Source organism: Notechis scutatus, chromosome 6 (assembly GCF_049901735.1).
Source record: "Notechis scutatus isolate UNSWTSFEM ecotype Mainland chromosome 6, rNotScu1.2, whole genome shotgun sequence".
Taxonomy (NCBI): domain Eukaryota; kingdom Metazoa; phylum Chordata; class Lepidosauria; order Squamata; family Elapidae; genus Notechis; species Notechis scutatus.
In genome coordinates, this window is record NC_142014.1 from 41,700,114 (window position 1) to 41,713,679 (window position 13,566).

Below are 13,566 nucleotides of genomic sequence, written 5' to 3' on the forward strand. Positions count from 1 at the left end.
AAATAATTATTACCCAATCTGTTAACGTATAAATAAAACACATATCAATAATATTTAAATTATTTTTTCCTCTAACATATAGGTATTTTTAAAAATCTTTCATTAATTCAATCCAAGACTGAATATGTTAAAAGATGTTACCACTAATATAAATATGAAATTGATATCATCATATGATTAATAATGTAAAATTAAGAGACTGTTTTCATTTGTGACCTGTAGGCATTGTCAGTTACATTCAATCAGAGCACGTATGAAGGGACATTTGTAAAAGGCTGAAAATTTCTGACTAGAAAACAGGAATAATTGTACCTCCTCATTCCATTACCACAGTGATTCTCCACTTTGGCAACTTTAAGAAGCGTGGACTGCCAGAATTCCCCAGCCATCCATGTCTAGGGAATGGTATCCATACCCCCTGTCTACTAACACTACAGAATGTAGACATTGAGAGTTTCACATTCTAAGAAGCACTGTACAATGGATAAGCATATCTCATATAAGTATTAAGTTTTTGTAGGTGTGGCAAACTGCTATGACTGTACCACAAGGTTGGGACTCTAGCCAAAGGTTATTAGAAGTGAAAGTAGTGACAATGAGAGAGAGTAGAAATGGGCAAGGTCCCACTAAAACCATGCTGTAAACTTTTTAAATTCTGGTGGTGGTCCCATGTGCCAATATGAGAAGTTGAAGGATGAAGAAAGTTAATAGGAATTGCAGAAACATAACAACAATGAATCTTATTGAGGCCATGGATTGTGCCTCAGATTTTTTAATGCTTTCATTCCAGGTGAAGAAGCAAAATAACTATGAATATATACACAAATGAAGAAAAAAATGTGCACATTATTTGCTTGTTTACCTTCTCTTCCAATGCTGCCATTCTCTCTTTCAAATGTAGTTGCAAACGTTCATTAGATTCTGTCAAAAGCCTGTCCACAGTATCAGACAATCTTTTGTTGTGCTCTTCATTCATTTTTTCTCTTTGTCTTGCCTTTCAATAAAGTTCAAAGGAAATAAAGCACGCAGGTTCAACATTAATTAAATTCAAAATATTGGTCAAATATCCACACTGGTTTGTTTGAACTGAAGTTGTAATATTAATACTATGATCAAATAGTTTGTACAAAAACAAATTTATTTCAAAGAGAGAATAAAATTGAGCAGCTGCACAGAGAAATAAATAAAAAATTTATTAGTCAAAACATTTAGTCACATATTCAAATATAGTTGTAAGAAGTAATCATTCTGATTTTTTCTTCTAATAGAGATATGTAGTCTTCATTTGTTACTCATATTCAAAAGGTCACTGTAATTTAAAATCAATATTTAGAAGGGTCTCAAATAATCATACATTGCACTTAAACTGAAGAAGCTTCTTATATGAGAAGCTAAATGTTTTCAAAGAAAAAGCAAAGAAAGTCCAGTTGCTGTTTGAAAAGTGTCTTTGGAACTCACTTTTTCATGTTCACATGAAAATACAGTAAAATTTTAGGTAACCAATGACTAAAGACAATTTATTAAGCTATTATTAGTTCTGTGTATTTATATGCTTTAATTTATTGCATTTAAATTGTTTATATTGTTTTAATAATAATTGTTTTATATATTAATTGTTTTATAGTTTTGTTGTATGCTGCCCATAAACACTTTTGCATGAGATGGGTGCCATACTGTATAAATTTGATGAACAAATAAATGAATCTACAATTTGGGGCTCGTCCTTATAGCTGGTAATCTACAGGCTTTCGTAAGAATTATGCCTATGATCAACAACAATGGTGATATTTTAAATAGGGGCATCTTGAAGCATATTCTATCCCTCCACAAAACTCCATATAATTGTGGCTGGCTAAATGAACCAACTGGTCTTATTTTCTTCAAAATAAACCTAAGTTGGTCCTTTGTTTAACAAGTTAATTATTTCTTCTGTGTATTCCAGTTATCATCCAGTATTGCTTTCCATTTCTATCTAACATTCTTAAGAGACTATCTTTCTTTCAATTTCTTTTTACTGTCAGTAGCTCACATAGACAAGGGGTGTGAAACTCGCATTGTCATGGTGGCATCACATGATGTATCGTAACCTTTCCCCCCCTTTACTAAAGCGGGCGTGGATGTGGCCAGCGTGTGATGCATCTGGTCCATGGGCACGAGTTTGACAGCTCTGACATAGACTGTTTCAATTGGAAACTGTGTGAAACATTTAACTGAGTCAACTGCTTTTATCATTGGGACAAAAACATCTGCTGATACACAGAGTGGAGTCTATAGTTCTACTATAATTTTAAACTGGATTGTAGTATGTTATTCCATCAATATCCTGATACTGTACTGCACCAAGCTATAGATTCATGAAAAATAACAATAACAATGACTGCTATTATAATTTTACAGGCTTATGTGACATGGAAAAAACAGTTGAACTCAAATATAATGTAAACATCTATACCCTTTGAAGTTCTTGATTCTTCTCTTCCAACTGAGCCTCTAGGTGCCGCATGCGTTCTTCAATATTGCCATGTCTTTCTTCTGCCTATAAAAATAATATAATTTGATGTGAAACATTAAATAGCTTTTTAAATCAAAATGGTCATTTTCAAAAAAGGAAATATAAAGCAAGCTACTACTAACTGCAAAACTTAATTTTATTCAAACAGGCAGCTGAACAGCATCGCTTGAAATGTGTCAGCTACAAAGGCCTGTTACATCCAAGCATCCAGCAAAACATTGGAGTTATTCATGAGCAATGAAATCAGCCAAATGTAACATGCAGACTGCATGGTTTGAACCCAAACCTGCCATCATAAAATTGTAAGCTCTTTAAGCATTGAACTGCACAATGGTTGATTATCAATAAAATAAATACAAAAATTAAAAGAGTTCTTAAAAATATAAAAAACAAAATCAGATGGATTCTATTTAGCAATAGAAAGTAAAGTCCTGTAGGACTACCTTCCTACGTATGGAGATCATTTCTTGTAGTTTAGCTTCCATAACATATTGATAATCATCAGATGAGGTAGAAGAGGTTGGATCAGACTAACATCAAAGAAAAGGAGAGGGACAAAATTGAAAAATCAGAACTAAAGACACCACACTGAACAGAATACAGCACAGAATGCTTAAAAGAAAAGTGTGATTGCTAATTTAATATTTTAACTGACAAAATTTTATGTAGAATAAACCACACTTACAATAGGGTGATATGAGGCAGTTGATACAGATGGAGTGAAAATAATGGAATGCTAAAAAAGCCAACAACCTAAGTATGGAAATTCCAGGTTAGTGATGGCTGGCTGATGAGAATTATTCTTCCTCCATAGAGGGGTACTCAAAGTAACTATGAGAAATACCAGGTCTGATTGGAATTTGGGTAAACTCATAATTAGAGCGTGAAAAGTCAGTGCCAGAATGTGTTTTTGAAGGTTATCCTACAATCATAATGAAAACAGGGTATACAGTGTTACAGATTGTATTAAATAAACGGATTAAACATTTTTAGAATAATGACACGTAGATTCATTTTGAGGTATAAAAGCAAATAACTAAATGATACTGAATTTCTAGGTAAAAGAAAGAAGTCCTCTTACAATGAAAAGTACTGAATAGGAGTGAATATAAAGCAAATGTCTAATTGCTTTACCAAGGGCACAGACCATAACTGAATATGCTTCAGCATTTTGTTGTGGAGCACTAAACTATAATCTGGGGAGATAGATTATCATAAACTCTATGCTGACTATAAACACTCAGTAAAACTCTGAAGCGTGTTGTGAGTTTTGTCTTTACTTCCCAAGCAATGCGATTTTAAGTGAATCTTATAAAATATATCTCACATTAAATTCAATCAGGTTTATTTCTAAGTACATGAACATATAATTATGGTCTAAATGTATAATATTAGATTTGCACTTTTGAGTCAGCCCTTTTTACTTCTGTAAAAACATGTACACTGATTGAAAACAATTTGCAATTATCCAGCTAAATGCAGCCAGTAGTGTTTTTACTATCCATGCCAGGTCCTAAAATCAGAAAATTGTATTGAGCTTCTGGCAGAAATCAGAGATGACCAGTGAGAAGCATTTGAACCTGATGGCAAAAATTAGAGAAGACACTAATGATTATTTCGAGGTCCTGATTACAGAATAAATCAAAACAGCTTGAATAGTCATTGCAAAGCACAAAATTGATTTATTGCTTCAATCTATGTTTTAAAAAATGGCTATTTTATTTAAAGGGAAACATTTTTATTACTTAAAATTCCATGAATATAAGAAGGATGTTCTCATACCCTTCACTGATAGTCCCTTTGTTGACTACAAAAAGGATCAAATTGATAAAATTACCACATATCTGAAATAAAGCTAAACTCTCAACTTTGAAACCATAAAGAAAATATTATTTCCAAAGAACAGGACACATCTCAGAGGTCAAACTTTCTAAATACCTAATCTTAGAATCCTGCTGTATGATCTGGGCAAATGACATTACTGTCCTGTCAGAAAAAAATATTTTACCGATTTTCCTTTTCTTCCATTATCCAGGAGGAGGTAATTAGAATACCTAGGGGAAAAAAACCCTCAGCAGTTCCCAAAGACAATAACTGTATTACTTATTTTCAGATCCACAAAAAAACTATTATAAGATAAAAATACAAAAAGAGTCCAATTGAAGCATGCCAAAGAACATTCTAGTCTAGCATTATGTATCACACAGTAGCCCACTGAAATATGTGAGAAGCCCACAAGGCACATTAATCCCTTTCCTGTTATTTCTCAGCAAAGCATGTTCCTCCATGATTCAGGAGATAGTAATATATTATTTGGCATGGATAGTTTAAACTTCCATGGCACATTCAGAACCCTTTGATAGCTGTTGTACCTTAATTGGCTGCCATTATCTTGATAGCAAACTCGTCAGTTTTATGTGCTGTGTGAAAAAAATACTTTGTACTATCAGACCACAATTTTCCTGCATTTTTTTCAGTGGATAAACTAAAATTCCATCATTATGAAATAGTAAAAAAACTCTTCTGTATACAGATTAACTATGCATGAAAGTGTTATGCACTTCTGTTTTCCATTACTCTCATCAGACTCAGTTATTTTCTTTATGAATCAACAATATACTCCAGAATCATATGCTCTGATATCGATCAATTCAATCTACTCCACATGAATGGATTTGGAAGGAGTTAAGGCATGAATAGCAGTAGAAATCATCTAGAAAACTAAACTGTTCTCGTTCTCATCTTTAAAATCCTTCCCCAAAAACATTAAATTATCACTCTTAACTTTTACTCTTCTCCCCTCCAAAAGTCATAATGTTGCACTTCAACCATTTTGGTAACATATTTTGATGTGTTTCCCAACACCATGACATGGTCTTGGGAAACTGGGGCATCTGATTATAAATTAAAATGTATCACCTTTGCTTTGATTTATAATGGTTACATTTCTTGCCCAGGCCAAACTACATAGAGTTTGTCCTTACCAAATAATCTCATAAATATAACCTATCAATTATGGCAATAGAATTTGGTCAACAACTTTTACTGCATATACAGAAAAGTAGCTTCCATAGTATTAATCAGAACTTTTTTTAGTCATATAGAATTCATGTAATTCCCAGTTCTTTGAAATTAAAAATTGATGAAGCATTAAATCTATATATTACTAAAACTCTTATATCTGTAACCATTAAGTAGATGAAATGGTTTATCATAGGGCAAAACTGTGTGGACTACTGTCTAGGACATCAAACCAAACCTATAATCTACACTGTCCTGTTACTAAATCATAGTTAAGACCATGTTTAGGCTTCCTCAGAATTAAAATTTGCCTATTGGCTTCAGCTCTCTTAACAATTCATAATAATTCAGTCAGTCTGGAAAAAAGCTTAATCAGACAAATTGGTGTAACATGACATTTCATCAGAGCTCCTGTTATTAATACTATTGTTCTGACCTAGCCTTCACAAGCAATGAGAAACTGCTTACTCATGAGTAACACAAACCCTTTTTTATTTAAGTCAGGGCAGGAGCAGTCTTTGTTCACATTGGATTAACAAAACCAAAAGTAATTAGTCACAAATCAAAATATTTTCCCCTTCTAAAACAGGACAAGAATAGTCTCTGTTCACATGAGAACTTAAGATAAAAAGTCCTTTCAATGATTATCCAAGCAGAAACAGTCCCTGTTTACATCAGCTGAGGCAAATTCACTCCCTATTATTTCCCAGCAGGGAGATTCCGTTGGCACCTCAAATATAGAGCAATTATTCCCAACAAACCTGGTTCTGGCAAGGAATCTGACGTGATTAATGTACCCTGGAAAATGAATGGTTGTCTGCAACAACCGGCCACTCCCAAACTCTTACTATTTATTTCCCAGCCAAGGAGGTGCTGGCTAGCGTCTATGTCTTCTTTTCCCTGAGAGCTGTCTTATTGCTTTCCATTTCTCTCCTCTCCTTTCCTCTACGCACACACACACACCTGAGATGGGCCCCATTTGTTCTTCCCCCTCACTCAACTCAGGTCCTGAAGCTAGCTGCCTTTCTACCTGAGGAAGGATGGAAGGCCCTGGCTCTGCATCTGCCTCTGATCCTGCTAACTTATCAGAGCCTTCCAACGGCTCTGAAGTCGGCCCTGGCTCCCCCTCGATCTCCTCGTTTGACTCTGCTGCTAGCTCTGCTAGCAGCTGATGGGCCACAACAACTATATACTTTAAAGAGACATTAAAAGAAGATAAGGACATAGTGATATAATATAATTTCCAATGGCCCTCAAATTTGGATATTAATATGGAGCCATTGAACCACCTGCCTATTTTGGTGATTGGATTTGGATTGGTTAGATGAAGTAGGCTGATGGTCCTTATCTTCTTTATTTATTTCTATTCTGCCATTATTATTTTTAAAAATAACTCAAGGTAACGAACATATCCAACATACCTTCCTCCTACTGGATCTCTGAGCAAACTGCCAATTGAGTGTTATATTATAGAAGATTAAAGGCTGAGCCTGAGCTGCACTTGTAAGAACTATTGCCTACCACTCCTCACAATTCAAAGAAGATCCCTGCTGTGTTTTTGCTTGATGTTTCTGCCACTTAGAAGAAGGGGCAAGTACTAAATATATATTTTGAACCAATTTTAACTATATTGTGTACAATGTAATTATCTAATTTGGGGCCCTCTAACTTAGTTTTTCCAGCTGGTTGGGAAGTTTTGAGAGTTAACATCTCTATATCAAGAAAGAACACAGATTGAGTTGGCTCGTTAAAATAGTAGCTTCCTCCTGCCTCATTCAATTAAAGTCATTTAAGCTACACATAAATCTAATTTACACATAAAAATCTAAGTGAACTATATAAACCATAAATATTTATTGAACAACAGACTTGGAAAAATTGGAAACAGGTAATCTATAGCTTAGCAAAAATGGCTTTTAAGTAATATCACTGCAAATATTAATATTACCCTTTGTCATCAACATAGAGACAGTAGAGAAAATAGATAAGGCTGAACCTGTTTGGTAGATTATATATTTAAAATTAAAATTTATACTTATTTTCACCTGACTGCTTAGTAGAGAATTCTAAATTAGACAACTCTAAGTTGGAATAATAAATGTTGCTTTATAGAGCATTAATATATGCATTTGTCTTAACTTGTTTAGTTAGAAACAGAGGTGGTATTCAGCAGGTTCTGACCAGTTCTGGAGAACCAGTAGCGGAAATTTTGAATAGTTCAGAGAACTGGCAAATACCACCTCTGACTGAAGATTTTACAGTATCCTTCCCACGTCCACAGAACCAGTAGTAAAAAAAATTGAATCCTACCACTGGTTAGAAGATACAAAAAATATACAAAAACATTCATTCATGTACTCTCTCTGTAGAAAATAATGTAGAAACATTCATGTACATTGACATTTTCTTTTCAACACACCATTTTCTGATGTATTACCAGAAACCCTAACAGAGCAGGAAAACATTGTCTCATTAAATGATTGCATGAGCAACTGAAAAATATTTGAATAGATAACCAAATAGGAATAATCCATTAATATTTTGAAATGGAAGCAGGGAAACACAAAATCATTTTTATATCATTTGCTATTATTATGAGTTATAAATATAACATTTTAATTAAAATGGCTTTCTTTCTACTGAATATAATTCATTTAAGTTTGTATAGACTTTTCAATATCAACTATATAATTTCTCTTCATCTTTATTGAAGAGGTAAGTATTGAGAAGACAAACTGGAGATTGTCGCACAATAAGATATGTAAGGGAAATTCCACAATACAAAGCAAAATACTATGGTCTGAAAGTCAATAAAAAGAAACTGCAAAGGATAGTGTAGTGTGCCTTTACTTTTTATAAGTTGTTCTTTCAGAACAACTAAGTTGGCAACTTGTACATTTTACCATGGATTCCAGAGATGTGGACTGCATATTACTGGAATAGTTTATCAGGCACTTGTCCTATCCAAGCTCTTAATGCTGTCATGCAACACAGAATCCTTCATGTGTGGTGAAGAAAAAAAAATTCAACCTTGAAATTTATCTTAATGAAAATGATCTCTGTGTTTTGCTGAATCAATGTGATGTAGAAAATCATGAAGAAAATGCAATGACAAATAAATTTCATGATGTTTAGCTGAACTGGGTTAATCATAATTCTTTTATAATACAATGTATTATAAAATAAACTCCTCTGGTATATTGGCAGAAATATATCAAGCCATAAAAGAAACACAAAGCAATACTTCTGCCATTAAATTAAATTAAACTAAAGCAAGTAATTTTGTCTAATTAATATTTATTTACGGTGCCATTAAGTAGAATCATCTTGTCCACTCCAAAAGTCTTTTATTGTTGCTGATGGTGCTGGAGGAGAAAGGGATGAAAAATCAATGTTAAAAGAAGCCAATTTTCAGATACTAACCTATTCTTAAACTTACATTACCTTAGTCAGTGCGGCAATTCTCTGAGCCAATTCTGCCTCTACTTCTGGCAAAGTCTCAGCTTTTCTCATTGTTTGTTGTAGCTTTTGCTCAGCTAGCTCGAGACGTTCTTGCAGCTGCCGGTTTTTTTCCTCCATCTGAAATCCAGAAATTGTAAGATTAAAGGTTAGATTAGGAACTGGGCAATGGAGAAGAAAAAAAATACAGATTCATAGAAACATCTGGAGAGTAAAATTTTCCCAAACCAACATGGTTCATTGTATAATTACATTGTTAATAGGTTAAGTAAATCTCCTGGTTCTGTAAATAGTACATGCATATATACTGGTGGCAATTGCTGATCCTTTCTTATCATATGCCTCTAAAATATAAATAAGGGGTCTTCAAACTCGACAGATTTGTGGACTTCAACTCCCAGAATTCCTCCTCTAGTCATGTTAGCTCAAGAATTCTAGGAGTTGAAGTCCACAAGTCTTAAACTTGCTAAGTTTGAAGACCCTTGACATGAAAAGTCAGAGTGGGATAGGATAGCTGCAGTTTTCTTCACTGTCAATTTAGGAATTAAAAGAAATAGAGCAAAACAAACTCAATTTAAATAGAAAAAAATATCTATGCTTTATAATAATCTGATTCTCAGAACTGAAACAGAATGAATCCAATGAAACTTTTTGATGAATGAAATATTTTCTGTGTTATTTATTTCCAATAAATATAATATTCAAATATTAAAAGAAAATAATAATAATAAGAGAAATGTCTTGGTGGGAAAACGTAGTAAGTTAATCCAGCTTTCATTGCCATTCTATGTATCGCTCCTGCATCAACCAAATATTCCACCTCTCGCTACACTATACTAGTAGTATGATAGGAAAACGGATGAAATTATAAATAGCACCTATGGATTTATGTACAAGGAAATTCTAAATTTGCATAATAAAAATCTCACACTGAATTTTAATATATTCTACAACCCATGTACTGTTTTTTCCCCTCTCTCCACATATACACACATCACAATTTCCTACATTATCATTGTTTTAGAAACTTTAATTTCTATCTTGTATGGACTTCAATTCTATATCTCAGTTAGTATTCTTTGCCAGCTGCTTAAGAACAAGTATTTTCTTGTTCCTAAACTGTAATTAGTAAAGCAAGGTAAATAATTATGTAAAAATAAACTAAATAAATGTTCACATGATTGAATGCCATTTGCAGATTATAAAGTTCATAAAGTTTAGCAGGGGAGTGCAATTAATAGCTTATTTACCTCTTTCATACACCAAGAGGAGAATATTCTGCCATATCTTTTCTTTCTTTTTGTGCCCAAATTAGAGTGCAGTCCCTTTGCCTTAGCTTTTACTAGTCTCATTGAAAAGGTGAACAATTTTTGTGTTTAATTGTGTTTACTATGATTTACTCTTAGTTAAATCAAAATTGGACATTTTGTATCTTACCATTAAACTATGTTTATTAGCATAAAATAATGTGTGGAATATTGTCAGTCCTTACAACTACCTGTACAGTGAATGTGTGCCTACATTTGCTGCTATGTATCTGACACCCTTTTCATTTGGTTTGCCTCTGTCTTACCTTAAGATATTTTTAAAGGTTTGCTGTACTAACCTGGCAGACACCTGGTCTTACAACCAAATAAATTCCAAAACAATACCTTCTCATGATAGCAAGTTATTTTTTTTAAAAAAAGGTTTAATCCTACACATGATTTATGTTGGCCTCTCAACTTGATTGTATGAAAATACACATTCATTCCTGACTTCAATCTATAGAAATCAATGAATCTAAAACAAGTGTGTCATAATTTGAAAGAAATGTAATGAATAAATAGGGGAAGAGGGAGCTTATCTTAATAGTTTCTCCTACAATTCATTTGAGCTGTAGCAGCAATCCCAATACAGAACCTGACGCAGGATGGCTTCCTTGTTTGCAAGTTCATGTTCCAGTTTGTCATTCATATCATGTATGGAAGTAGATTCCCTCTGTGCACTTAGGTAACGTTTCTCCAGGGTAGTTATTCTTTCTTCCATATCTTCTTTCTGGGCCATAGCCTGGAAAGAATAAGTAGCAGGTCAAAATACAACATTGGAGTAGCTAGCAATAGATGTCCTATTCAACACTGTAGGAAAAGTTTGCAATGAAATTTACTCACCTAGAAATAGAAAAAGTGAAAAGCAGGTTCAGTATTAAACCTAATGGACAAATTATTTAAGTGCAGATTCTAAGATAAAAAAGGTTAGAATTCCAAGATCCTGATGCAGATCCAAATATTGGATTTGCAGACAAGGAATATCCGAATCTGATATTGCTTGCTTGTCTACTATTGCATCCATTTATTATAAATTGACTTTATTTACAAAAATATTGTTAAGTGGCTAGTTCTGTCTTATACTTTTTTGCCTCTACATCTTTTCTTACATGCATTGTGACCAACAAAGTAGTAAATATGCACAGATACATCCTTCCAATATAAGAAAGTTAAAGGGGAAAAAAAGAAATACAACTGATAATTTTGACAGACAGAAACTGCATGTAAAAATACACGCAGTAAAACAAACGAAACAAGGTTAATCTCTAAATCTGTGACTATTGGCAACCATTTGTAGGTGAAGTTGTTACATAATGTAACAAAATTAGAATAATAAAATATTATTAGACCAATTTTATTTGATAATTGACCAATAAAATATAGAGAGACAAATTTATCCTGGTTATCTAACAGAAAATACAAATAAAAATAGGGTGCCGTGGAAATTTAGATAAGAAAGGGCTAAATCGTTGGCGGTGAATGTACCTGTAAAACTTGATTTACAAAAGAACATGGTCTTTGGTAAGAATAATTTAGTTTTTTTCTATCGTATTTTCCATAATTCAAAACTAAGATTTGGATATGAGGACAATTCATATTATCTTATGATAAAAGATAAACATAACAAAGTTGTTTCCTGACAAATATAGACATGTTTTAAAATGCAAAGTAACTCTTCAAATCATTCAAATCATTCATTTTACTTTTCTGGATAATTTGTATTTCTATAAACATGCTTTATAAATATTCTATAATTATATTTTATAAACATTTGGAATATTTCCTGCTTTTTCTTCAACTTTTTATCCTATTGTAATTCTTTACAATGTGAAAATCTTGAAAATTAAAGGGAGATTTTAAATGAAATTAAATCACAGTATTTAATAGCAAAACAAAAAGCATTGTGATGATGTAAATTAACAAAATTAGGACAACATAAAGTTCTGTTCAATATCTCATCATTTTGGAATGAGTAGTTAGCAAGAGAATTTAGGAACTTTCATTTAGTTTTGCTAAATATCATAGAAACAATATATTACAACAACTTTATAATGGTTAGTACTATGTTTGATGATTACCTACCCTTCTTGACTAATCTTGCACTGAAAATTATGTTTCTATAGTGTACCATGTTGATTAACTCTCTCTCTGAGATGTTTCACAGAGCAAGCTTTTTATTTCTCATAGTAAGTCATAGCAAAATAGTGCTTAAACTGCTACACATGGATACAAAAGTACAACTGCTATTAGAATATTCACTTACAATTAAACGTCTTAAACTGTTAAATGTTAAAGGCAAATTTATTTTTCCCGAATTGGCTGTGGAAGAACTCCATTTCCCTAAATAAAATTATTCTCAATCTGAGCAAATGACAGGATGAACATCCAAAAGAGATTTACCTCTCTAATATCTCTCTGATATTTGCTATTCAGTTCTTCACTTTTAATGAGGTCCTTCCTAGCAGTCTCTGCATCTTGCTCCACCTCTCCAACTCTGGAAGACAGGGCAGCCAAGCGATCCTTCATCTGTGCCATTTCATAATTTTGCTTTTCTAGAAGTTCTTGCAGTTCTACCAACTGTGCAGTTTCATCATTTGAGTCTATAGAGCCATTTGATAGACGCTGTTCAAAAAAACCCCACGAACATATCAAACACTGATAGTAATATATTTAAGAACCAGAGCAAGAAGGATCAGAAGGATCAGAAATACAGATATGTAGATTATATTTTCTTACCAATTCTGAACTCTACATTGGTTATGCTCTCTGAAATATACTTACAAAAGACTAGATATCTACATAGAAGTACTCGAACATTAAACTATATTTAACCTATAAAACCAGCCACATTTGGAAGAATTTAGAATTTTAGATTTTCTTTCAAAGTTGTTTTTGTAGTTTATATGGAAGTATTGGAACAGCAAAGTAACACATACTTAATGTTAATACAATAGGAATATTATTGTGAAATACTGATAGATAATACTAAAATATTTCCTTTAATTTTTAAAGCCTTGGAATGAATTCCTAGTTTATGTATCATTCAGCTTATTTTCAGAAGTAATTGTTTGAATGAATTATTTGACTTTATTTATAAAATATATAGATTGCTTTCAAGATTCTAAGTATTTCTACTCCTTTGAGCTTTAACCGGAGATAAATATATTTAGAAAGTATAACAATAGCTTTATGGGAAAGGATTCAAACCTTCAGAAGAGATAAAAGCTGCCACTGTGATTGCTATATAAACATTTACCTGATGTTAAG

General features: G+C 32.7%; 2 protein-coding genes across 2 annotated transcripts in view; one reads left to right on the forward strand and one right to left on the reverse strand.

Moving 5' to 3' along the window:
* ACSS3 (acyl-CoA synthetase short chain family member 3) overlaps positions 1-13,566 on the forward strand; it is a 138,439-nt gene that overhangs the window by 122,147 nt on the left and 2,726 nt on the right. The gene's annotated exons all lie outside the window — the stretch shown is intronic.
* PPFIA2 (PPFI scaffold protein A2) overlaps positions 1-13,566 on the reverse strand; it is a 209,810-nt gene that overhangs the window by 57,546 nt on the left and 138,698 nt on the right. The window contains exons 8-13 of the mRNA XM_087968038.1: positions 12,700-12,921; positions 10,895-11,041; positions 8,978-9,112; positions 2,956-3,042; positions 2,453-2,536; positions 863-994 (exon numbers count right to left, since the gene is read on the reverse strand). Coding sequence (XP_087824164.1) covers positions 863-994; positions 2,453-2,536; positions 2,956-3,042; positions 8,978-9,112; positions 10,895-11,041; positions 12,700-12,921 — 807 coding nt within the window. The remainder of the gene's footprint in view (positions 1-862; positions 995-2,452; positions 2,537-2,955; positions 3,043-8,977; positions 9,113-10,894; positions 11,042-12,699; positions 12,922-13,566) is intronic.